This window comes from Odontesthes bonariensis, chromosome 24, assembly GCF_027942865.1.
Source record: "Odontesthes bonariensis isolate fOdoBon6 chromosome 24, fOdoBon6.hap1, whole genome shotgun sequence".
NCBI lineage: Eukaryota > Metazoa > Chordata > Actinopteri > Atheriniformes > Atherinopsidae > Odontesthes > Odontesthes bonariensis.
The window spans coordinates 5446454-5474451 of NC_134529.1; the positions used below are offsets into that span (position 1 = coordinate 5446454).

Consider the following 27998-nt stretch of genomic DNA (forward strand, 5'->3'; position numbering starts at 1 on the left):
GTTCTTCTGCTTCCAGATGGAAGGCTTTACAGCTGTTTTAGCGAGCTGGAGAAGGTGCATTTGATTACCAAAAGACGGTGAAACAGACGTCTCTGTACGCTTTCCACAGTTTTCCAGGACTTTTTTTTTTTTTAATCGTTCAGTTTTGCAGTAGTTACTGACATCTGTGTCCAGGTACATTCAATTAAAAAGGCAAGGCAATTCAAAGTGCTTTACAGCTACATAAAATCACAAGAAGGCAATAAAATCATTCCAAAAAAGCATAATTAATTCATTTAAAAGTGAAGAGTGCAGATAAAATACTTTCAGGTGTCATACGCACAGCTAAATAGAACTGTTTTCAGCCTGGAGTGAAACATTGTCAGATTTGAGGCCTGTCTCACATCTTCTGGAAGACTGTTCCAGACAAGAAAATAGCCTGGAACCTTTATTATTCCCTTCTAACTTCGTTTTGTAAATATGATCAAATGCTAACATTTTACTCAACAGTATATAGAAGAAACCAGAAGTCTTCCTGATGCTTTTCAGATTATTTCTTGGTAAAATCAACAGTTTATTTCCTTTTCTTTGTGAGGGCTTGTTGAAGTGATTGGGCTCAGCCAATCAGCTGGCTCGACGGGTCACTGAATCACCTTTTATGGCTCTGCAGTCACCTGATGTCAGCAGCTGAACACCTGATGTCAGAGCCTCCGCCATCGATCATCAATCAAAACCTCCAAAATGGAAGAACGGCGTTCCTTCCCTTTGGACTTCCACAGAATTGTTGTATAAATCAAGGCTCACCAAAGCTGTTCTGGTGGCACGCAGTTGGATTTTCCTTTAATATATCAACCGACTGTTAGTCTGGGTGAGCAGATGTGGTCTGTTACACATGCAGTCAGGGGAAAAAAAACTAAATTAGGCCTCTTTCCTTCCTCTAAAACCCAAAGTTAACCTTCTGGAAACAGATACGTTCGTGCAGTTTTATTATAGATGTCATAATTGTTTGAAAAGCTCTTTGATAAAAAGGTTTGAAGCCACAATCATGTGGATGAGAGGACCAGAAAGCTTCTCTCAGTGTTGAGATTGCCCTTCAATCCAGCGGATTCTTATTCCAAACATTTCTAATCATCATTTGAATGGAACAGAGGGCGTATTATTGTATTTTCTGCCCGGTCTCCATCTCTGCCAACCTGTTAAACAACTGAACGATGAGCTCGAGCTCCGCCGCCGTCTGTCCGCTCTATTCAAGCAGGCGATGGATCTAATGGAGGAAGGTGGAGAAAAATCAATTTGCCTTTCGCAAAGTCTTCATTAGTTTGCTTTTTGTGAGGCGGCTGGGTCAAACTCAGTTGTGCTGCTTCCAACAACCGGGAGAAAGGTCAAGCCAATAAAAGCACGTGTGTGCGTTCTGATAAAGTTGTGTTGAAAAGGGGTAATTAGCACTTCACTCTTTGACATTAAAGTCACAATGAAGCGAAAAGGTCAAACTTGTACCTTGATAGATTTCATACACATGAAATATCACTGTTTGCTCCATCAGAGACTTGTTGTTCAACAGATTTTTAAATAGATTCACACCTGATAAAGGTTTGGATCCACTCCTTATTAGTTTTCTCACGTGTTCAGAAGTCAAATGTGTGTTTAAAACACTCAGATTTCAGCTTTGGTGGAGGAATTTATGGGCTGTAAAAGAAGTGGAGGGGTCTGAAATCTGTCATTGTTGAAGTAAACGTTGCTTTCCTCACTTTAAAAAAACAAACAAAAAACAGCTTATGAATAATATTGATGTGTGATAAATGTCTCAGAGTGCCAGCTTTCCAGCGCTTTGTTCAGCTGAACTGCTTCTTTTTCTTTCTTTGGACACTGGAAGCCTTTTATTTACCAGGAAAAGGGACGGAGAGAGTGGGGGAAGATATGCAGCAAAGGGGCGTCAGGCTGGGCCTCGAACCCGGACCGGCCTCCGTCCATGGAAACGACTTGTCAGGGGACATCTGGACGTCTCCCTCTGCCAGGAGCAGGAGGAGCAGATTGTAGATCTGGGCCAGTGAAAGGGTGAACTGGGGTTCTGAGAGTCTGCAAAACTCTGAGCCTGTATCATGTGGCTTCATCTCTGGTAGCTTTTCAGAAAACATTATCAGCATATTAGGATTCATAACATCATACAGCAGGGATACTCACTATTGTTTTCACAAGAGCCACATTGGCAGCAAAATCAAGGGAAGAGCCATTTTTACAACATACTAAAGTCCCCTTTAGCAAATATGCATTTCTACATATAAAACATCCCACAAAAAAAAGAAACAACACAGCCAATACAGTTTCAATAAAGACCACATTTACCTTAATACTGGGATGAGTGGAAGCTGGCGTGCATGTCCTTGACTTTCTTCATGTTGTATTTGTAGTTTGTTGTTGTAATCATAGTGAGACATTCAGGGTGAGCATGGTTTTTGTGCTGGTTTTTGCCCTTTTTTAATTAAAAACCGATCCATTGTGCCTGCATCTCGCGCTGCTAAAGGAGCTAGCATGCACTGTGGTCAAGTGTGAGGTGGTTTAAGCGGGCTGTGTTGCCAGGTTTAACAGTGTGCCCCCTTTAGGAAACACCATTAAGCCTTAAATAATACTTAATAAAAATGCTTAATACTACAAAAAATGCAAACTTAATACAAATACTTAATAATGTGCAGTATTCGCTGTATGTTATTTGAAAAAATGTATTGTTATTGTTACCATATTGTTATAAGCTACTATGCGAGTGTGAGCCGCCAATTAGAGCTTGAGGAGCCGCACAATGAGTATCTCTGGTCTACGGCATCTTACGATGTGCTTTTTCCTCATTAATATTTTCCTTCATTGTTATTTACTTTGCAGCAGATTGTCAGTCTATTTTTGTTCCTCGCAGAGAGGAGCAGTCTGTCACAGAAAATACAGGCTCAGAAAGAGGTCTAAAAGTTGCTAACCCTAGCTCAGGTGCTCCAGCTGCCAATCAGGAGGTCGGAGATTAGATTCCTGGTTCCAGTTTCCTGAAACTGAGTGAATGTGGCTAAAAAGTTACAGCCCATTTACCGTTTGAATCACAGCACATAGTATTACCTCTGTGTGGGGAAACAGATGTAAGTGAAACGTACTGTATAAGCAACTTTAATGTGTGTGCATGCAGCTGCCAACATTTAGCTCCAGAAACAACAACAAAGGGGTCAAACTACAGTCCGAGTCAGTGGAACATGACATGGATTATCCAATGTGTGCAGAAGATACCCTCTGTGGGCACGAGGACTAACGCTTAATCATCAACACACACGTAACTCTGATGGTGATGATAGTAATCATACGACGAGTACGCGGGTTTAATCGTCCCATCTTTATCACTTCACTGTCGGCGCCGGGTTTTTAACACGTAAACTACGGTAGATTTTTTTCCCCCTCATTCTTCCCTCTCCTCCCCTGATGGCCATCAGCTCATATTGATCAGTGTGCAGTGTTGCTTTGCAGGTATAGGCTCGGCCTGTCGGCCGTGTTATCGGCGCTGTTGAGCACCAATCGGGGTATTGGAAACAACACATTTTATGACCCCCGTCAGGTCGGCGAGCCTCGGTTCAGGCGCAGCTTGTGAGCAGCGAAGCGATCGATGTGATTACAGAACGGTTTGATTGGAAAATTCCTTTTTCTTGACTCTAATTTACATCCAGTGGCTTTTGGATTCTACCTAAAGCCCAGAATGTAATTCATATTGATGTATAAATTGATGCTAAAATCCAGAATCAGCAGACTTGTAACAAAGCAGCTTTTCCACTTTACTTTCACACCAGAAACGAGCTTTAACGCAGCCTGATCGTGCATTTATTCCTGCCAAATGGTGCAGAAATACTAAAGAAACAAGTAATTGTTTTAAGTAATGATGGACGGGAAAATCTGATGAGGTGCTGAACCCGAAAGGACCAATCAGATAAAACCTAAAAGCTATAATTGGCTCCTTTTCGCTGCCGTTTGATCTCTTTGTTGCTCGCTGCTTATTTGTTCAGGATATAAAGCGAAGCCTCGAAGTTCTTCTCTGCCTCTTTGTGTAAACAGAATTACGTTGGGGTGTTTTAGTTGGAAGCACTGCAACTGAGGCGCTCCATTAAAGAATTAAAGACAAATAGGATTTGACAGTATAATTCGTTCATCACGACTGGTGGAATGAGTCTTCCAAACGGAGATGGAAACCCCTGAACTCGATTCTCTCGGCACACACTGTTGGGTCCTTTGTCTGAATGCGTGCGTGACGATGCAGACTTTGCTGTTCATTACTGAAAAATAGCTTTCCCGTTCCTGCCTGTCCTCATGACTTATGCAAACATCGTAGCGGCCGCAGTGCAATGCTGACCCGAGCGTGGTTGCTGAAATACTAATCTGCTTTGGAAATCCTTCACTGATCCCAGAAGAGCCCGTCGCTAAGTGGAGGGGAGGGTGTTGTCCCACTCTGAGGGGGGAGAAGGTGTGAGGAGACGAGGTGGAAAAATGGTGAGAAAGTAAGCTCTGTGGGCCCAGAAGGAGCCGTTACAACAGAACCCCTGTTTTCTGCTTAATTAGCTCGGCACACAGGCTGATTGTGCTAAAAAAAAAAGAAGAAAATTAAACATGCCTTTGTGTTGACAGTTACCACCAAACCAGAAAAAATCCAGCAAGTTTCAGATTTTTTTTCACACCTCAAATTCCAAAGTTTTTGAAACTTTGGGCTTTACTTTTGGAGTCTAAAACCTTGGTCATTTTGGGAATATTTGCACGTATTTTTGGTGCATAATGTCCACAGTCCACATAGTTTGAAAACCATACATTAAATGTTTGCACTGTGTTTGAATGTTGACTTATAGTTGCAGGTATCTTTTCAAAGTCTTTTTATTTTTAAGCAGGTATTGACAGATGTACAGGATAGTCTTTAACCCTCCTGTTGTCTTGCGTGTCAAAAGTGACCCACTACCATGTTTAGCTGTAGAAAAAATACCTTAAACTATCTTTTTCCAACTTGAAATGTTATGACTTTTCCTAACGGTATTTTTTTTTATGTTTCCATGTGGGCTGTACATCACTAGGGTACAAAGATTGTCTTATGGGTCATTTCTGACACAATATTCAATATAATTAATGCAGAAGTAATTACTTCACATTTATATAATAGCAATAATAAACCTTTATTATGTAAAAGAAAACTGAGAAAACAAGAAAACTGTTGGTCCAACTGACAGTTGGTTTGTGTTTTTTTAAAAAAAAAAAAAAAAAAAAAAGTGTAATCCTGAAAACTGGTGATTGTCTTTTTGTATTGTGTAACAAAAAATACATGATAAAAAATGTGTTGAATTGAGTTGAATAGATAAATAACAGGCGGTTTCATCATACAAAATAGATTTTGGATTTAAAATTCAATTAAGTTGCTTTATTTTGGGGCTTTGGTAGGGCGAGTCATTTTTGACCCGTAGGACAAGGGGAGTAAACAGAATGTTAAGACCACACAAGGGTTAAAGGTAGTAACAGTGTTGCGTATTTAAACCCACCCCTCCCCCATGCAAAAAACAAGCAAAAAAGTATACACATGTATGTATATATGTAAGTAATACAGTACTAGTACACAAATGACTGAAGAGTGGCATATAAACACACACTACAAGAACTGTAGTACTAAAACTGTAGAACTGTCATTCAAGTACTGAAACGTCAGGGGCAGCGTTGGAATTATCAGGGCTCAGTTATTACATCAGGTCTTTGAAAATAGGCAAGAAGCGCTCCCCATATCCTATAAAACTTTTGCTGTGACTTCCGAATAGAGCATCGTATCTTTTCTAGCTTTAGGCAAGACATGAGGTCCTGTAAAGATGTGGAATGTACTTGTTTAAGGACTGTGTATAGTTGCAGGTATCTGCACTGACTCTACAAAAAGTCACTCATATTGGTCATAATGCTGATAAATGATCTAAATCTATGGATTCTTCAATGAAACCGTATAAAGTTGCCACCATTTATGATAAGCTGGTAAAACCTCCTTTACACTCCACTGAGGACTGAAATGAGTGTGTCCTCCTTGTTGCTTGTGCAAACTTCGGTTTCAGTCGCTGCTCCCGGGTTAACGGCCATTTTATTTGCTCTTTTAACTGTTTGTACATGAATTCATTTTCATGCTGTTCTTAATTCAACGATGCAAAGACCAACTGAACCAGTATGGACCTTTAAACACTGTTGGAGCTTATAACGCGTCAGCACGATCATGTGACACTCTGACCAATAACTGGACTTTTAAAATAAACAATAAACTCTCATGATAGATGGAAAAGTATAAATGTTGGTCCACAGAAAAAGGTTACAAGTTGGACAACAGCTTTCCTTCCCGGCGTGCAACTGATGAAGCTTCCGCAGCGACGTGCCGAAACGACCTAATGATGTCACAGAAGCCACTCTTAACAAGGACTGGTGGGCCGTAATGAACTGCTTTTCTACTTCAGTCTCACCCTCTTACCAGGATTAAAATAAAGCTGCATGTTTAGGTTTAGATGTGAACATGTGAAGATGTATTTATAAGATGCTACACAGCTCCAGTCCTCGACATGGAAGAAACCAAAGAAACTGGGACGTAACAGAAGAAGAAGCCGTGAACAAAAAGTATGGCTGTGTTCGAAACCGCATACTTCTCCTACTACTCCTACTAACTGTTTGAGTTAGTATGCGAGTTTGAGTAAGCGAGAAGTTCCCGGATGCATACTTGATTCTCTGAAATGTTGGGTATGCATCATGAGGTTACTACTCATACTCAAACTACCCAAGATGCAACGTAACGTGACGTCGCCGATCGTCATTTCCTGCCAAAACGGCTGTTTCAAGCTAGCTGCAACGAGGGTAGGTTCACTTCGTGTTTTCAAAACAAAAGCACCAATTGTATGGTAATGGCTTTCCCCATGATAAAAGGCAACAGGTATTTTATTTTGTGAAAATAACCGGAAGTGCGTTGCTCACTGCGGCTAGCTTTAGTAGCGCCGAATTCGTGGGAACAAAATTGTAAATAGCCGGTATTTTGTCAGATTTTCAACACGTTGGGGATCTAAACGACTACTTTCTCACCTGAATATGTTTCAAATGTTACTAAAGTTTACAGAGTTTAGAGCAGGAGCGAAATGCATTGTGGGTAAACGCTCTGCATACTGTCTGATCGATGAGTATGTAGTATGCGGTTTCGAACACAGCCTATATGTCATGACAAAGTATCTCATCTTGGGGTAGAAAAGAATCACCGAGCTGTAAAGATGTCAAAGTCGCTGCTCGATGTGGTTCAGATTCATGGTGTAAAACATAAAAAGTCTGATGTAACGAGCTGGAAGGCAGCGCCTGCTGCGGCGCAGTCAGACGGTCTTTGCTCAATAAATCGATTCCCCTCCTGCACATGTTTGCTGAAGTGAAGTGTATGTGAACGCACCGTCCGGATGGGGTGCTGCTTTCACTGTCCTGCTGCTGTGGGCAGAACTTATTGGTCACGAGAAAGTGTTGATTTAGACGTCATTGGACCCGTCAGTGTTGCCCAAATGTTTTTATTCGGCTCAGCAGCACATGATGTAGCTCTGGGTAGAGAAGAAAACACAGAAGTTCTTTTTTTTTAACTTCCTCCTCACCACATCTGCTCTGATTAGCTTAAACGTGGCAAAAGACGAGGTGAGAGCTGCTTCTGAAACGTGCTGCGGCGTGTTTGAAATAACAAACGCCCTGGCGTGTGTGGCTGCTATCTGCTTCTGCCGCTGGAGTCCAGGAATAACCCTCCAACTGGCCTGAGAGGTTTCACTCACACTTCCTTATCTGGATGCCCGTTCCTGACAGTTTCCAGGCCTTTGACAGCATCCCCTGCGTCGCTGTAAGGGTGCACACTGCTGTTCTGACGTTAAAGCTGTCAGTCTTTGTCTCATTATCCACCTGAAAGATATTCAGGTTGTTTTTCCGTGTCTCTGAGATGCATGAATGTATCCGGGAGGTGTTACCTGTACCGCATAAGATGGATGTTTTTGTGATGCTTCTTTCAAAGAGTTGATCAGAGTGAAATCTCTCTTCTTCCCATAAAGGCGGGATGTGTAACCACAGCCATGTGCCAGCAGTCTGGGTTCAGAGATATGGATGAAAGAGAAGCAGGAACGGTTTCACACATGTACTGTTAATCTTGTTTTTCTGCACACGGAGACGGGAGGTTTATTGAATTCTGGGTAACATAAACACACGCGTCCCTGGGAAACAAACCCAAGAAGAGGCGCGTCAACAAATCAAGCACCGTGAGTTACTGTCTGTGTTGAAGCCTAATGGCCCTCAACAGGGAACTTCATAAGCTGTAAATTTGCTACCAGCAGCATGCGTCTCTCTGCTTTTCCCTCTCAGAGTGACTGGGATCAGTCGTGGCTGTTTTCTCTCAGCTTTCTTAGCCCATCAGATCACGTGTCGTCGAGCTAATGTTACGCAGAAGGACTCTCTGTCTGCCTGTCAACCCAATAAGCTGCGTAATTAATACAGCCCATTCAATCTTCTGTGAATTCTGTAATATCTGAGTTTAACAAAACTACATCCTTTCAGATATTGATATGTGCTGGACACATAAAAAAGGCACCTAACTGAAGGGATGGACCCGTGTTGTGTCTCCATGCTTTGTTACCAGGAGCTGGCTCCCATTTGTTTTTGTTAATTTGGGGAAAAACAGCAAAGATAACACAGTGTGACAGACAGAAAACAGGATTTCTGCAGCAACAAGGTGATTCCCAAAGAGCTGTTAGCTGAAAACTTGGCATATCTCAGCACGGTGTGCAGTGTGTCCTTAAAACATTTGAGGAAACTGGACAAGTGGAGGACAGAAGAAGAAGTGTCAGGCCTAAAGAACTATCTACAGCAGATGAACAGGATCTGAAAGTGATGTCCTTAAGAAAGAGGAAAACATCCAGCAAAGACCTGACACAGGAGCTGAGAGATGCATCTGGATCTTCAGCTGATTCAATTCAGTTTTATTTATATAGTGCCAAATACAACAAATGTCATCTCAAGGCAATTAAATAATAAAGTCCAATTCAAACCAATTGGAATTCAATTCATTATAATCATAATTAATTTCAAAATAATCCAATTCATTCATGTGGAGCCAATTCAAAAACACTTTCCTAGCTAAGGAAACCAACAGATTGCAGTGAAACTTGTCTTCAGTCCAATCTCCCGTCCTGAGGCGACTGTGGAGAGGAACGACTCCCTTTGAACAGGAAGAAACCTCTGGCAGAACCAGAACCAGGAAGGGTGGCCATCCGCCTCGACCAGCTGGGGTTTCAGAAGACAGAAAAGAGGGGAAAAACCCCTGTAACACTATTCAAAGGATACCTGTTGGAACTGATCCATCTGCTGTTGGCCCAAGCCTCATCAGAAATACGTGTGTTTCTCCTCACAGATAGACAGGAAGTCGGACTGTTTTAAACATAATTGCTTTCAGGGAAATTATAAAAAGAAGGAGCTGCTGCCTATGTGTTTGGTAACAAACTGCTTCAAAAGCAGAAAGTATTAAATATCGTTTGAGATTTACTCATGAATGACTTCCCTTTTCACACCGTCAGTATCCACCTGGCATTTTATCCGTAGAGCCTGGACTTCTTTAGTCTTTTTGGTTTGTTTTCTCTTATTGATCACAGCCAAAGTGTTTGGCTTTGGACACAAATTTTATGTGTTTTCTAATCAAATAATCTTTAGATATAATTCAGTTACTATGTGGTACTACTTGGTCAGCTGACACTCAGTTTTTGTGACCTTTTTGACCCGTTTTTACTCACCAACGGCAGAGAACTGTCTCCAAACTTTACTCTGCGGCTGTCTTTAAAAGCAGGAAATGCGTTTTCACAACAAGAAACACGAGTGGCGTGCTGTGTTTTGTTCACTGCACATCATCAGCGGTGAATGAGGCTCCCTGATGAAGCTTCATCGATACAAAGTGAAAAATAACAAAGCAGTTTAATTGTCTTACAAGCTTGTCCTTTGGGAGGAGGACTGAGTTAATGGAGCAGTTCTGAATACAGTGTTGCTTTCAGAGCACTGAGGGTAAACAGGCTGCTTCTGGCAGTGGGAAAAGATTTAATCAGACTGTTTAAGCAGATGTACGCCTGTTTAAAACAAAAAAACTGTGTTTAAACGCACCACTTTGGTGTACAAACAGCGTTACCAGCTGTACGTGCTCTGGGTGATATGATGAAGGAAGCTTGGGTTGTCTCCACATGAAGCACTGAAAGCTGCTTGTTTTTACAGAGCATGTCTGAAACAGTTGCCGGGCGTTTTCTCTCTGTCTTTATCGCCGGTCTGACCGCCCCGGCAGGAAATGAAAGCGGCGAGCGTATGTGCTCCGCTGCACGCTCGCAGGGTGTTTTCTCCTCGTGTGATGCTCTTATCTACCCAAGAAGCATGTTGTCACCAAGCTGCAGACTCCCTTTAGATGACCCTCCTCCACCTGTTTCTGGGTTTTTCCAGAGCTAAACTGTCAGAGTTTTCAGTTTAAGTTTCAGTTTCACACACGCTCACTTCCTTCCTGTTTTACCCTCATTTTCTCAGTTACAGATTACTTAAGACATCTTGGAGCAAATGGGGTCGTTGACCCTAAATCTTTGCACAGCAGTTGAACGATTTTCCATGATTGTGTGTGCAAACCCCACAGGAGTTCACGCACTGGATGAACGCCAGGTTTCCCTCTTAAATGTTGGATTTGGCGCTGCCCGGTGAGCGTCTGTCCTAGAAGAGGATCTCCTGTTCAAATATCCCAGTTTTTCAGTCATTTATTTTGAAAATTTGGGCTGTCCTCTTTGTTCCTGACCCAAGTATGACTTTCACGACACACTGTTCTGAGCATAAACTGGGCAGATAATGCAGAATAAGATTGGATTGCACATCTTGTCCTCATATCTTCAGCTTCTACGTGTGTGTGTGTGCAAATTCTTTAGGAAACAGCAGGTGTGCTGCTATTGAAGATAATTTTGCTTGATTGGACTTGATATTAGTGGCCTAGAAAACCATTGCACCTTAAAAACGGAGCCAATTAGCGTTGAGCCATTGTATGTTTGAAATAGCTTCAGCCACCAGATCCTAATAAGCCGTGAAAATCCCAAGCAGTTAATCCAATTAGAGCCAACACGTCGGGATCCTGGGCATTAAATACCACACGAGTTAACACAGGAGGATGTTTTGTGCTGTGAGATACTCTTACATCTCACTGCTGGCCTTCTTAATGACCGTCACTCTGGGCTGTTTGCTAACATCTACATTTCCTCACAGTCTTTGGGAGTCATAGCCCGGCTGCAGACCTCTAATTGGCCTCCTGCATCCCAAATGCTGTCGACCAATTCAGGCAAGGCAAGTTTATTTGTATAGCACAATTCAAGTGGTCCACTTCTTTGGTCTCAGTGAGGACTCGAGCAGCAGAGTTCTGAATAAGCTGCAGTTGTCTGACTGACTCTTTATCTGTAAAGATGCTGTTACAGTAATCAAGCCTACTAAAGATGAATGCATGGACTAGTTTTTCCAGGTCCTGCTGACACATCAGATCTTTGAACCTTCATATATTGTTAAGGTGAAAGTAGGCTGACTTTGTTACTGCCTTAATGTGTTTTTCCAAGCTTAGGTCTGAGTCCATGACTACACCCAGATTTCTGGCCTGGTTGGTAGTTTCTAGGTGTATAGATTGAAGTTCTGTGGTGACCTGTAATCGTTTCTCTTTGGCTCCAAAGACGATTACCTCAGTGTTGTTTTTGTTTAGCTGGAGAAAGTTGTGGCACATCCATTCATCAATCTCCTCAATGCATTTACCAAGAGCCTGTAATTTAAGAGCAAAGTTGCTTTATTCTAAACCGCTTAAACTAAGCTCGGCCATTTTTAAGATACTTATTGGAGACCATCCACTGAAGAGGAGACTCGCTGGAAAGCCAGCTGAATTAGCTTCAGGGCAGGATGGGAATGGATGGGAATGGATGGGCATGGATGGGAATGGAGGGGCAGGATGGGAATGGATGGGCAGGATGGGAATGGATGGGCAGGATGGGAATGGAGGGGCAGGATGGGAATGGATGGGCAGGATGGGAATGGATGGGCAGGATGGGAATGGATGGGCAGGATGGGAATGGATGGGCAGGATGGGAATGGAGGGGCAGGATGGGAATGGATGGGAATGGATGGGCAGGATGGGAATGGATGGGAATGGATGGGCAGGATGGGAATGGATGGGCAGGATGGGAATGGATGGGCAGGATGGGAATGGATGGGAATGGATGGGAATGGATGGGCAGGATGGGAATGGATGGGCAGGATGGGAATGGAGGGGCAGGATGGGAATGGATGGGAATGGATGGGCAGGATGGGAATGGATGGGAATGGATGGGAATGGAGGGGCAGGATGGGAATGGATGGGCAGGATGGGAATGGATGGGAATGGATGGGAATGGATGGGCAGGATGGGAATGGATGGGCAGGATGGGAATGGAGGGGCAGGATGGGAATGGATGGGAATGGATGGGCAGGATGGGAATGGATGGGAATGGATGGGAATGGATGGGCAGGATGGGAATGGATGGGCAGGATGGGAATGGAGGGGCAGGATGGGAATGGATGGAATGGATGGGCAGGATGGGAATGGATGGGCAGGATGGGCAGGATGGGAATGGATGGGAATGGATGGGCAGGATGGGAATGGATGGGAATGGATGGGCAGGATGGGAATGGATGGGCAGGATGGGCAGGATGGGAATGGATGGGAATGGATGGGCAGGATGGGAATGGATGGGAATGGATGGGCAGGATGGGAATGGATGGGCAGGAGCTGCTGTCCAGCTGCCACTGAACCCCTAAAAGTAAAAAACACGGCAGCCACAGATCAATTAGTGCGTCCATAACCACCTGAGAATGCTGCAGCCTTCACAAAAGGGATACGAGCATGTGACGTGTTGGTGACAGATGTGGTCGCCATGGTTATCGTGCTCCCTCTGTTCCTTTGGTGGTGATGTGGTGCCATCTGATAATCGTTTGTCTTTTGAAAAAGCTTTAAATCAGAGGCTATTCATCCTCAGAAATATGAAGAAATGAGTGATTGAGCTTTTATTTCTCCCCTCTGATGCGTAGCAGCTGTGTGATACGTTAAGGTTTCTTTTTTTTTCCTCTTTCCACCGCTCGTGTTGTGCCTTTCTTCTGCAACAACATTACATTCCCTCAGGTCACAGTGTAACTGGAGTGAGAAAGTATACAGTGTAAGTATACAGTGTAACTGTGAAAGTACGCAGGCTGATTATACGTTGGTGGTCAGAGTATGTGTGGGTCATACAGAGGTGTTAAAAGGTTCTGTGAGGTCGAGGTGGTGGTGTAACCGAACAGAAAATGCATTTCCAGGCCCGTTTCCTGCCTCACTGACTTACTAAATGACTCTCTGTGTGTTCGACAGCTTCACTGACTCACTTTAATAACTCTGGTTTCCCTGGAAACGCGTCACAGGAACCGAACCACTCGTTGACCTACTGGTTTACTGGCTGCTGTGACCATTCGTACCGGTCGGTGCAAATAAGCACCCTTAATTATTGTTATTGCCGGCGTGCGTCTGTCCTTCAAAGAGCAGACTCGTGACTCAGCAGCAATAATGAATGAATGGTTGTAGGTGGAAGCACATTACACATGCAGATGGGTGGTCACACCTGAGCAATCTGTAGCAAGGGTGCACGACCGCATGCAGCTGGCTGATTTTCCAGGTTTTCTCCAATTCAATTTTTATTTTATTAACAGGACAGTGCATATTAATAACAGTACATCTGCAACATGCCAAAGGCTAGTTTTCACCTGTTGTCCTGGTGGCCAGTTGTACAATGGCACCCTAAAAAAAAAACATGGAATGTTAAACAATAAAATCATCAACAATTAAGAAGGACATATTAAAACAGTGTTAGTTCATAATAGAGAGAGCAACAATGATGGTGGGAAACAGTAAGATACAAGTAGAAGTGGTTCTGAGGATCATGTAGCAGCAGCAAAGCGTTTAATAAAAGCATAAAATCATCACTGAGTATCAAGCATTGATAAAAACCCATTAAAGCATTTGTTAGATGCGTGATAATTTAACAAGCAGTGTTGATAAAATCATAAAAACAAGAGGTTTACACTGGGTCAAAAGAGAATCACACGTTCACAAGTAAAACACGTTATGTCAGCAGCAGCAGGGTTTAATGTTGGCAAGTCTGACCACTGATCAGCCATTGTTTAAAATGAACGTGTTGATGTCTGTAATTGTTGTGGGAATGGTATGCCATTCGTGAGAAGCTTTAACAGAAAAAGCCGACTGACTAAAGGCACTTTTTCTTAAGGAATACAGTCAGATGTTGTTAGACTGATAAAATCACTAAGAGGAGGTGGGGCCATCTCATGTAGGATTCTGTATGTCTGACAGACATTTGTGTACTTAAAAGATTGTATTTTGATAAAATGAAGCAGTGATGAAAGTGTTTTGGTGCCTTGTCGAGTACTTTCAGTGTCTGCTTGTATAAAGACTGTAACGGTTTCAGAGAGGTGGAGATGGTTAGTCTGAGACCAGCTTGTTGGACAATATGTGAAATGAGAAAGAATCATTGAGTGCATGAACATTTTGGCAGCTTGAAAGGACATATTGTGTTCAGATATACAAGGAGTGCAGCGGGCTCGGTTGGGGAGTCGCACATTCTGTTGCCTATTTATGACGAGCACACAATGGGTGAACTGTAAGTGAGCATATCTGTCTGAAGGTGGAGGATAAAGGGATTTAGTGCGTCTAATCTGGAGGCAGGTTCTGCAGAGCTCTGGGACAATAACAATAACCTGGATTAGCAGAAGAGTCTCCACCTGGGACTGAAGTGACTCGGTTCGGGTTTGGAAACAAGTGTTCAGCCAACATTCGATGAGGATAAAATAAATCTTTAATGATTTGAGGGGCTTCTACAGCACATAATGGGACTGTGCAGGTAACTGAGGGATGTTTTAGTTTAGCAGGCGCGACTCTATTGGCCTCCGATGATATTCCACTCCTCCATTATCTGCTCCTTCCACTCCTCCAGGCTGTTAAATATGTAAAGTGTGAATAATATTTGAGTTTAATAAAAGGTGTTCTGTTTTAAAGAAACCTCCGTTTGTTCAGTTTAGCTAAGACAACAAAACTGAAGCACGGTGAAGATGGTGTTGTTGAATATTTCCAGTGATGCCTTCAGTGTCACCTTCACCGCCTGTGCTGCGTTCAGGTTCAAACTGGAAGTCGTATTTATCCCACTGAGTCCATGCAGAGTCCAAAGCCGCCTGAGGTCGTCTTAAAGCACCAAAGTGGAAGGATATCTCCTCTGTGATAAAACAAAGACCTCTCAAGTCCTTCGAGTATCACAGCCGTATGTCCAGTGACCGGGTTAATCGATTACGCCATACAAGTCGTAGTCGTTGTGCTTCGTTTAGGAGAAGGAATGATATTCAGCCAGGAAACAGTCTCTTTAAGCTGGAACACTTTTATAAAGGGCAGAGATGTGATCAGCTGGCGTTTTATCTGATACTCAGAGAGAAAACAGCACGACTTCGGCACATCTTGGTCTCTGTTGTGTTGAAACCAGTGGCGGCTGCTGACTTTTAAAACAGGGGAAGCCCATATTACGCCATTGTGATAAAACTACTAGCTAACATGACAAACAAATGCACAACAGGAATATGATTGACAAAACTTCTAAACGACAAGGATGTGTTTCTTATTTACAGTGTTATATTTACAAAAGTGTATGTGTGTAAGGATGGAAATGGAAACGATGGGAAATGAGTGAAACTCCGACAGCACTTTCACAGACAACCAGTCTCTTTGGTATCCGCTTTGGGACTGAAGTTCCAGCGTGCTTCTCCCCGCTTAAAAATTCGGCTGCCACAGAATCTCTCATGATGGACAAACACTAACTCCAATCATCACGACACAGCCCCTCATATTGACACGCCCACGTCTAATCTACCCCCAGAGACGCCGGGCAGCCTCGGAAGTGATGAGTTTTTCTCGATTTAGCCAATGATGACCTAGAATTGTAGAAAAAAACTTGACTCTCCCGCCCCCTCCTGAAGCCGGGCAGCCCTCGGCTCGGAAGCCTGGCTGTTAGTGGCGGCTTCATAACGTGATTTCCTCAGTGAACGGCGATTTGAGAACAAATCACTTCATTAAGCTACAGGACAACATGTTGTAGTTATGAAAGTAAATGCAGTATTGGGCATATCTTGTGTTTTGTGAATAACTATTTTATCGTCAATTTAACATTGAAGATGTAGCAATTTCGCCAGAGAATGGGAGAGGCTGCCCGGCTTCCCCTGTTGTCTCTGAATAGCCGCGGCTGGTTGAAACCTGCGGGGAATTAAACATACAGATGCTAATATCTGAGCTAATAAAGCTACAACCGGGGTTCCCAAACTTTTCCATGCCAAGACCCCCCAAACAGTATTAGCTTCTGGACCCCCTTTGCAAACCACAGACAATGCTACAAAAGAAACATCAACTTTTAGAACATATTTTCTTTCTTTTATTCACTATTCAATAATTATTACATTTGTTTAGCATAGGAATATTATTAACCCACATGTTTTCATCCGTTAGCCTCGATGTAATCGTCAAAAACTTGAACAAATTATTTTCCAGTGGTTCTTCTTTCAAGTGCTTTACAAAATAGTATTTCCTCCACAAATCTTTCCTGGGAAATAAATCTAATATACACAAAGCATTCGGGCCTCATGGATACATCTGTGCTCTCATCCAGCTGAAGTGCGAAGTATTCGCCGGTTCTCACCTGCTCCAGAAGCTGAGCAGATACGTCCTGGGCCATGTCACCAATCCGTCGGCTCACGGTGTTATCAGAGAGGGGGACAGCAGCGTCCTCACCAAGCAATGTCTTTGGTAGCTGGTAGAGTCACCACTGAGCTGCAAGATTGTTTTTTAACTCGGCTAAAAAAAAAAGGAGAGAAAACACAAAAAGAAAAACAAACTGATCATGCAGTGAAAATAGGATGAAATGCGGTTTAACTGAGCATCTCGTTGTTGTTAGCAGGATGTGGGTGAATGAAGGCTGAGACATGGAGCCCCTTTGGCTCATGAGCCATGAGCTTTGGTGAAAGCTGCCATGTTTCAGCAGCATTCATGTGAAAGTGACCCAGTTTGCAGCTGTTACAGCTCAGAGTTGTTTGTCCTCTCTAACTCTTCATCTTTTCCTCCTCCTCTTCCTCCTCCTTTTCTTCCCGTCCATCAGATGATGAAGCACGCGTGGGACAGCTACCGTCACTACGCCTGGGGTTTCAATGAGCTCAGACCGATCTCCAAGCAAGGCCACTCCAGCAATCTGTTTGGTGAGTGAGAGCCGTGCACACACACACGCACACACACACACACACACACACCAACACACTCAGGATTGATCTCGCCTCCTCGCCACCAGAGGCCTCGGCCTTTGCGTTTGGATTAGCAGCCAAAACGTGTCAGTTAGTCATCCATCTCCACGTCTCTAAAAGTTATCGCATATTTACACTCGGCCTGAGTTAATGAGGGTTTGTTGACTTTGTTTTACTCTTTTGTAACTTGGAAACATCTCCACACGAGGTTTTTAAGAGTCTTTCGGCCGGTTTGGGTGTTGTGGGTAACGTGTTACAAAGTAAGCCGTTAGAGTACTCTAATTACTTTTATCGAGTAACGTAACGCGTTGGTTTCATGCGTTCGGTAATCGGTAACTTAGTTATTTTTAAAAAAAGGTAATCCGTTAAAAAAGGACAAGAACAACATAACGGTAACATGCACTCTCTGTGTTGGTGAAAAGCTTCTGTCCACCTCAAAAAATTCCACTTTGAATTTAAAAAAGCATCTTGCCTGGAAGCACCACTCTATCCCGTTTCAGTCACTGCTTTGAAGAGTAAATGTAAGTGGACGAAGGTAAAGTGAGTTTAGGCCTGTGATACTTTTATAGTATTTTCATAGTTCAGCTATTAGGCTTCATTTGTCATTTGCCTGCTGTGTGCCAGTGAGCGATTTTATTGTTCGGCATTTTTGTTTAGATCGTTGATTGGTCGTTATTTTATAAATGGATCTGAATCTGCAACCTGTTTACCTCAGATTCTGTTTTAAAGGCACTTTCATAACTGCATCATATCGGCTGCCTGGGCTGGGTACCAAACGTTAGGCAACTCCTGAATTTTGATCACATTTTCTGTGATTTTAAAAGAAAAAAATAATAATAAAATGCTATGTGGCATATAACTGACTGTCTTTCTTGTTATTGTTATCCTGCAGAGTTAATTTGGTTGGATGACTGATGTTATTCATTGTCAGGACGCCTAAAAGTAGGCCGTGTGTCTGCGTCAGTTAAGCTGCAGCATGTGCGAGGCGCTGTAAAACGGCTTTTAATTTTCGGTAACGCAGGAGTACTCTAACGCGTTACTTTTATTAATAGGTAACGCTGTAACGTAACTGATTACTTTTAATTAATAGTGACGTTATAACCTAATTAACTGCCTTCCAAAGTAACTATACCCAACACTGATCAGCACCGGGGGGGCGTGTGCATCCGTGGGTGGTGTAGCTTTCAGTTTGATAAGATGAAGGAGGTAGCTGGACCTCACCAACACACTGGATCCAGTTTGAAGTTTTTCTCACCATTTACTCCGTGTTGAACCTCTGAGTAGAAAAGATGCTTTTAATATATATTTGTTTGTCCCTTTTCACGCCAATATCTGTTCTTAAGAGAAGACTGAAAGTGAAGTTGGACGTGTTAGCTGAAGGGAAAAGCAGCATAAACTGGTGTTTTTTGGCTCGATAGCAGCTGTAAAAGCTATAAATCTGACACATTAACACCTTATTAAGTTCTTATAGCGAACATCTTTGTAAACAGCTTATTCACATTTTCTTTTCTGTGTTTAGCTTGAGAAGATTTGGCCGTTTACTGGTTAAATGTACCAATAAAAGCCAAATGCCAACTTTTTTATTTCTATCGTTGCTATTTTTGTTGTTTCCTCTACTTAGACTTTACTCCCTGCTGGCTGAGACAGCTCGAGGAGTGGTGAGAGCGATCCAAAACAGCTTTGTTGGCCACAAAAGGCAAAACAAGAATCTGAAAAATATTAAATGATAACTCACACACACACGCTGTTTATCAACACACAGCATTGTTAAATCTGCCGCTATTTACCAGGAGCTTCAAAGAGCATTTGAGCAGTGTTAAGAGTTTGTTTGCGTGAAATGTGAATCAACAAAGGACTGAATAGGACTGCAAACCGAACATCTGTGGGAACAGGGTTTGTTTCGTTTGTTTCTGCTCACCTTTAGCTCGCATCAAGGCCCTGTTTGTTGTACCGAATCAGGCTGACTCCTCCAGGTTCACAGCCTCATTTTTCTCAGGTCCTTTCGAGTCTTTTGATGCCATTCTTATCAATGACTCATCATCAGGCGAGTAGAGTTTGCTGAGAATCTCTTAAAGTGTTGAATGGAGACAAAAAGCCCAACAAGTTGATGTTTTCCTCATATTTAGCACATAACTGCAGTCTTTGCCCTTAAAACACCACTCGCTCCTTTTGGATTTCATTCCTATGTTTAATTCATTAAATTCAATCGGCTTTGTGTAAATTCCTATAACATATATATATCTATATATATCATATGCAAATGAATGAAGAGAGAGGAATGCTGCTGAATGAATAATAATTATTAGATTAGCTTCTTTGACTCCCTCTGTTTTCGTTTCGGTGTTAATCCCTCACGTCTGTTCTTTAACTAAAGCAAATAGGTTCAGTTTGCAGCTCAAACAGACCCACCTCCATCAGTAAATAAGACAGTTTGGCCCCAGGATCTTTTCACAGCCTTCTCCAGCTCCAACAGAACATGATGCATACGTACAATAACATCAGCCTGACCTGAAATATGAGCCACACCTGAGGGGATTTCCGTGAAGACAGTGAACTCGTCTGACAAATCAAACTAGCAAAGAAAACTTTACTGACTTCAGGAAGAAGGAAGGATGTTCTTTTATTGTTTATATGATGAGATCACTGATTATGAATGCAGGGAATCCTGCGTTTGTCCTCAGAAATAATGCTACGAGTGTCTAAGCTGCAATGTTGAGGTGACCATAAGAGGCAGTGTTGGTCAAATGTGACGGAAAATCCAAAGTCTTTGATTAAAGAGCCTTAGATACCATCTACATTCTGCACTGAGTTTAATATTAACCAGATTAGAACCTCTTCTTCATTGTCTCATTGTTTATTGTTTACATCTGGAAGTTGTGAATAGTCTGGGGTCCCTGGTTCGCCCCCTGGTGGACCCCTCCGGTACTGGGTGTTGTACAAAGGCAGATATGTGTTGTTATGCCAACAATGTAGCCAGTTTCTATGTAAGCACAAGGCTTTATTGTGAATTAAACATGGCTCGCGTATTTAAATAACTTATTTATAGATTATAAACACTATTACTGAATATTTCTATTGAGCATTTTGTGTCTTATACGAGATTTTTTCCTTCTTTTGGTCAACCCTGCCAGTATATATCCTGTTCAGAGCTCATGAATCGGATGAGCTCGGGGCTGCTGGTATATATGAAGGTATTGATAAGAAGGTGTCTGTCACTCATTCGCCTGGTTTTAATGTTGTGGCCGATTGGCGTGTTCTCTGTGGAGCTTTTAACTGGAAGGAAGCTGCAGATGGGACGGATTTCTCTTCGCTGTGGTCATTCCCTGAAGGAGCAAAACACCACGGACGCCAGCTGTTCCATCAGCTGTTTCCTTCTCCAGTGTGTTTGGCTGGATTTTTGCATCAATTCAGGGATGTCTTAATGCAATGTTCACTGTATATGTAGTTTCTGGCAATACTCTTATAACATTTGTCCGATATTACAAACATGAGTCCACTCTCTGAAAAATATTCATAAAAATATACAATTCATCCTGAAATTTCAGTTTTTGTTTTTTTTATATAGTAAATAAGAAGTGAATTGACACATGAACAAAAATGTCATTTAGCTTAACTTGTATTATTATTTCCTTTGGTAAACGTCGTTAAAATGCTTTTGAAAATTCCACAGGATAAATAAATGATTTTCTTGCCGTATAAATTGACCATGTATTCACTTAACAGATGTTGGCAGGCAATTATGTTTATCTACTCAATCCACCACTTTGGCAGGGAACCAACCCTGATTTGGGTTTGCTCTATCAAACAACATCACCAAACCTTTCTTAACCCAAACACTTCAACAAGAAAGTGCCAGAAATGATTAAAAGGGTTTAGTCTGCTCTAAATCCTGTATCAGCTCTGACTTTCACCATCTAATTAAATAGTCCTGCCAACGTCTTTCCATTAATCTCCTGGAGCCAGCTCCCTCAGACTCTGACTCTTGTTTTCAAGTGACATGCTATAGGGAAGTGTGCAGGTCGTCTTAGTAGAATCAGAAAAGATGGAGATGCTGATAGAGTGCCACACATTATCAGCCGTCTGCACACTGCAGCTGTCACCTGACCACACAGATCAGGGCTGAGGGGATGTTCACCATCCCACCTGACGCTTCTTTATTAATAAGTTTAAAAATGGGATGTTTTGATCTGTGAAAGCTCCACATGTTAGTTGTTTTCTGCCTAAACTATGATGTACTTGTATTTCATCCTTTTAAGATGGACTTCAACGATCATCCATCCGTTTTCTATACCTGCTTCATCCAATTTAGGGCCGTGGTGGGGGGCCTGGTACCTATCCCAGATGTCCATCCCCAGGGCCACACAGAGACAAACGAGACACACAACCGTGCACACTCACTCAATTTTGGTCAATTTAGAGACACTAATCAACTTAACATGCTAACATCCATGTTAGGTTGGCATGCTAACATCCTAACATGCAAAAATCCATGTTAGGTTAGCATGCTAACATGCTAACATCCATGTTAGGGTTGCATGCTCTCATCCTAACATGCTAACATCTATGTTAGGGTAGCATGCTAACATGGTAACATCCATGTTAGGTTAGCATGCTAACATGCTAACATCCATGTTAGGGTAGCATGCTAACATCCTAACATGCTAACATCCATGTTAGGGTAGCATGCTCTCATCCTAACATGCTAACATCTATGTTAGGGTAGCATGCTAACATGGTAACATCCATGTTAGGTTAGCATGCTAACATGCTAACATCCATGTTAGGGTGGCATGCTAACATCCTAACATGCTAACATCCATGTTAGGGTAGCATGCTCTCATCCTAACATGCTAACATCCATGTTAGGGTAGCATGCTAACATGCTAACGTCCATGTTAGGGTGGCATGCTAACATCCCAACATGCTAACATCAATGTTAGGGTAGCATGCTCTCATCCTAACATGCAAACATCTATGTTAGGGTAGCATGCTAACATGGTAACGTCCATGTTAAGTTAGCATGCTAACATGCTAACATCCATGTTAGGGTGGCATGCTAACATCCCAACATGCTAATACCCATGTTAGGGTAGCATGCTCTCATCCTAACATGCTAACACCTATGTTAGGGTAGCATGCTAACATGCTAACATCCATGTTAGGGTAGCATGCTAACATGCTAACATCCATGTTAGGTTAGCATGCATACACAGGGATTGCACCCATCACAGGGATACCCATCCAGCCGGGATTCAAACCAGCTGTGAGGTGACGGTGCTAACCACCACACCACTGTGCAGCCGCCCCCCCACTCCTCATCCATGGCAGTGTTTCTATGGAAGCACCATAGAAGAAGAGCTGATACAGGAGCCAGGGTTTAGTTGCATGAAATGGGTTTAATTCAGGACAGGGCTGGAAAGTTATGAAGACGGCACGTCGTAGAGACGTGTGTCAGAAACTAGGAGGAAGGAGGTGATGAGTCTGTGTGTTCTGGCCTGCGAGCAGACACGCAGCAGCATGATGTCATCAGGTTTGAATTCTGCGTCTGTGGTACTTCAGTCCCAAACCATCCCTTCAGCTGCGGTCCTGTCAGAGTTGATCGTGTCCTCCGTCTTACTGTCGTGGCTCGTGTGCAGAACATCTAACTGCTCTCTTATCTCTTATCTTCTTATCTGCTTTTTTTATGTTTCAGACGGTGTTTGTTAAGTAAAAAGTTTTGAAGAACACGTGTAATTTTGCAGCGAGTCTCTTAAAAGTAGACCAGAGTGTCTCAGAGCCCGTCCCTCGAGTTGTTGCAGATTCATAGTGTTTGCTAAAATTAAGCACAGCCAGAGGCGCCGATGGCATCCGACTCTCCTTCTGTCCTTTTTCTTCTTCGTCTGTCTTTTAGCGCTCCGCTCGGCTGTCTATAAGTAGGATATTGCTGTTGCTGGCGTGCCATCAAGCACGGGTGCGTTTTCCTGTTTCCGTAAGCAGACGTTCAGCCAGCACGGGGCTTTTGGGGCTTCAGTGAGACACCGAATAGAAGTGCCTGAAGACGACCTGATTGGTAGTAAAGATACCAGACTTTAAAAATATATCCTCTGATTATGATGCTGCAGGTTGGACAAGCATTTTGAGACGTACCTTCAGAGAAACTCGGCTCATAGATGTCCTTAAAAACTCACTGCAGTGCACTCGTTGAAGGGTTTTTCTTCCGGATATTGATGACCACAATAAGTAAAATGTCACCTGGAGGCTGAATTATTGCCTATACAGTTTCCTCACATCATCTTTAGTTCATTTAGATCTCAGATCCAGTGAGTTGCCACCTTCCCTCCAGCTGTACAGTCGTTCCTGTTATATTATGTAACTCAATTTAATGTCAGCCCCATTATTAGCCAACGGTACAGGAAGGAAATTTGTCTCAGGATGTGGCCTTCAGTGGTTTTTCTAACACACGCTCTGACAGTTTGTAGTGTTGTGCGCTTTTTTTAGTTTCCTCTTTTTTTTGCTGAAACTGTTAAACATCTCAACATATAAAACCTTTTCTTTAGGTGGAAGTTCAGTGCAGGGTCGTATCACAGAAACTGTCCTCTTACTCCGCTACATTCGGCTACAATGAGCTGGTTACTTTTCTTCTTACCTCTTTGGTATTCTACGCCTCATTATTTTATTTTAATGTTTTATTCTGACAGAGAGAGAGACTTCCTCCAAAGGCTCTACCACCTGACTGTGTTCCACCAATCAGACGCAGCCGTGCAGTCTGGTCACCTGACCGTACTCAATCTCAGCGGCGGGACGGGTTAGCTTTAGCATTAGCAGTCGTAGCAAACAAACAAAGAAACAGATGAAAAATGTCAGAACCAGCGGTGGGAAATGAAGACGCAGACGAGGCCTCATACTGAAAGCATGTTTACCTTACAAAGAGTGAGAAACAGCAGCTACATTATGTGTCTTCTGTGTCAACCAAAACAAACGCACATTTCAGCAGAAACTCAACATTAACTTGAGGAAACATGTAGCGGTAAGTTTCCTAAACTCGTTTTTCCCCCCATGGATAGGTGAATGTTTGTTTTTTAGGTTACATATGGGTTACATATGTTTTAAACATTTCCTAAGTCCCTTTTATTTAATTATTGAAGTACTTGAATTTACCTGGATTATTTTAATTTAAGCTATTTTGTAATTAATTAATTAATTTTAATTTATTTGATCAATTGGATGAACTCTAATTTGCCTAAAGATGATTATTTTGTATTTTTGTCTGTCTGATTGAATGCTTGTGTTAACAAATAAATCAGACGTTACTCAACAGTTACTCAGTACTTGAGTAGTTTTTTCACCGAGCACTTTTTTTTTTACTCTCACTCAAGTAATTATTTGGATGACTACTATTTTACTCTTTTTTGAGTCATATTATTCTGAAGTAACAGTACTTTTACTTGAGGCTACTCTACCCACCTCTGTCTAAACCTCAGGATTAATCCCAGCTCCTGAATGTCGGTGATGACCGAAGTGCGTCAGGCTTTAACAGAGCGAAAGTTACGCTGAGGATTTAGCTGAAGAAACTGGGAGCAGTCCAACAAATGCAGGAAATCCTGGTGGCCTTGCTGTTTTGGCACATATCTGACTCCCCATAAGACAGCAGATGACAGACTCTGGTTTATTTATAAAAACGGGTGGACTTTTTACCTTTTTACACATGCACACTGCATGTTGACAGTGTCCTAAAACACAGGTTATATTTGTGGACAGCTGGATGGATCGGTGGCTACCGGCCGTGTGCTGAAGTAAGCGGCCTGTATCTCCTTTTGAGACGCAGAGGCTTTCCACTGGAGGTTATCTGCCTGCCTGGCCCTGCCTGCGGTGCTTTCAAAGGCCATGGGATGAATGGCAGGCTTTGCCATAGATGCTGCCAGGTTGCTGTGATGGCTGCTTCTCTTGCTGTCTCCTGTGGCCTTTCCTCCGTGTCCATGTCAGACCCTTCAATGCCTTTTTTTTTTTTGGCTCTTGTCGCCTGAAATGATGCTGCAGCTTCTCCCGATACTTAATGATGAGAGTGGAAGGACCCAGTCGGAGTAACTGCTGCACTAAAGCCTCACCGTATTACCTTTATTATTCACCTTCAGATCTAAAGTTTACATGGCAACCCGAGTTTTTTCCAATGTGCTTAAAAAGTACTCAGTCTTACCAAGTATATTTGTCTCATTTCTAGTCAAAATATCTCATTACACTTAATACACACAACTGCCTAACAACACTGGAAAAAATGCCCCTCCCAAAATAAGTTAAAAAAAAACAACAAATAAAAGACGTTTTTTGCTTGAAATAAGCCAAAAAAAATCTGCCAATGGAACTAGTGAAAATCGGCTTGTCAAGATTTCTTGAAATAAGATGTGATATTTAGGACTTTTGAGATAAAAGTGATCTTGAAATTAGCTTAAAAACCTCTTCAAATGAAAAAAAAAGAAGCTTGTTTCATGTGAAATATGACTCAAAACAAGATGTTTTCAAGACTTTTTTACTTAACAAGATATTCCAGATGTATCGTATAAAAACAAGTCCCTATATCTGGCTGAAATAGTGCTTGTTAGGCAGTTGAGTTGTGTCTTAAGTGTCATTAAGTGTAATGAGATACTCAATGAGAAAAATATACTTGGTAAGATTTAGATTTTTTCCAGTGAAGTACCATTTCAGCCAGATATAGGGACTTGTTTGAAGACAATACATCTGGAATATCTTGTTAAATGAAAAAGTCTTGAAAACAAATTGTTTTGAGTCGGATTTCACATGAAACAAGCTTTTTTTTGACATTTGAAGAGGTTTTTAATCTAATTTCAAGATCACTTTTATCTCAAAAGTCCTAAATATCACATTTTATTTCAAGAAATCTTGACGAGCTGATTTTCACTAGTTCCATTGGAAGATTTATTTTTGCTTATTTCAAGCAAAAACGTCTTTTATTTGTTGTTTTTCTTACTTATTTTTGGAGGGGCATTTTTTCCAGTTTTTAATTGTTTTCTTTGAGAACACAGATTGAGAAGGAGCCAGTCTAAGGATGCACGAAGCTGTCTGCCAGAAACTGATCTGGGTTGTTGGTTTAAATCCAGCACAGATGCCTGTTTAACTGAGCTCTAATATGCCACCAGATTTCCCCCAGCTGGCTGTTCCACCGGCTGATTAAAACTCCGTCCTTTGTCCTTGAGCAGCACAAATATAACTAATACGACACATCTTTTTGGCTACTTTGTGCACATCGTGATGGTTGGGATGACACGGGATGGGATAACAGCAAAGCAGCTGCAGAAAAGATGGTTTTTAGTGACTTCTTTTGATGTTTTTTAAAAAATGTGAGCTTTTTTCCTTTTTTTTTTTTTTTTTTTTTTTTTTTTTTTAAACCGACCTTCCTCACCGGAAAAAATGCCCCTCCAAAAATAAGTAAAAAACAACAAATAAAAGACGTTTTTGCTTGAAATAAGCAAAAAATCTGCCAATGGAACTAGTGAAAATCAGCTTGTCAAGATTTCTTGAAATAAAATGTGATATTTAGGACTTTTGAGATAAAAGTGATCTTGAAATTAGATTAAAAACCTCTTCAAATGTAAAAAAAAAAAGCTTGTTTCATGTGAAATATGACTCAAAACAATTTGTTTTCAAGACTTTTTCATTTAACAAGATGTATTGTATGAAAACAAGTCCCTATATCTGGCTGAAATAGTACTTGTTAGGCAGTTGTGTCTTATATTAAGTGTAATGAGATACCCAATGAGACAAATATACTTGGCAAGATTTAGATTTTTCCAGTGTTGTGGGACTCAGACTGAAGGAAACCGGTGTTTAACTTGACGTTTTTCAGGCTTTCTTACAGTAAATTAACACAGATTTGCTGCTCGCTCTTATGACATGCTCGATTAGGCGCCGGTGAATGAGGTGTGTGAACATGTCGCCTCTCTGTGTGTGCCACAGCCGTCACGCTGCCTCCCATAATAGTGTCATCTATTTGAGCGTGTTTCCTGTATGCCGACGGCCTCGGAGCTAAAAATATTCTCAGCCACCAGTCAAGAGGACGAATGTTTCTGGTGTCTATCATTCAGACAAGTCATTTAGCTGCTTATGGAATCTGACAGTGCAGCCTGAGCTGCCTCACTGCTGTGTGTGTGGATCAGATATGAATTCTTTCTAATTTAGATGGATGGAGTAATTCTGCTGTGGCTTTCCCTCAGGTGTGTGTGTGTCAGTGTGAAGAAGAAGAAGAAGAGGAGGAGGGGGCTGAATTTGGTTGTGTCTGAATTGATGTAAATCCCTCTTTGCACCGAGGTGGGTGGGACACAGATAAGGGGGCACATCTGGAGTTGAAATTGGGGGCTGTGTTCGAAACCGCATACTTCTCCCACTACTCATACCAACTTTTTGAGTTAGTAAGCGAGTTTGAGTAAGCAGAAGTTCCCGGATGCATACTAGATTCACTGAAATGTTGGGTATGCATCATGAGGTTACTACTCATACTCAAACTACCCAAGATGCAACGTAACGTGACGTCGCCGATCGTCATTTCCTGTCAAAACGGCAGTTTCAAGCTAGCTACAACGAGGGTAGGTTCACTTCCTGTTTTCAAAACAAAAGCACCA

At 42.1% G+C, this 27998-nt stretch overlaps 1 protein-coding gene across 1 annotated transcript in view; it reads left to right on the top strand.

The window, feature by feature from the left end:
- Positions 1-27998, top strand: part of man1a1 (mannosidase, alpha, class 1A, member 1) — a 126845-nt gene that overhangs the window by 13922 nt on the left and 84925 nt on the right. The window contains exon 2 of the mRNA XM_075458662.1: positions 17250-17346. Coding sequence (XP_075314777.1) covers positions 17250-17346 — 97 coding nt within the window. The remainder of the gene's footprint in view (positions 1-17249; positions 17347-27998) is intronic.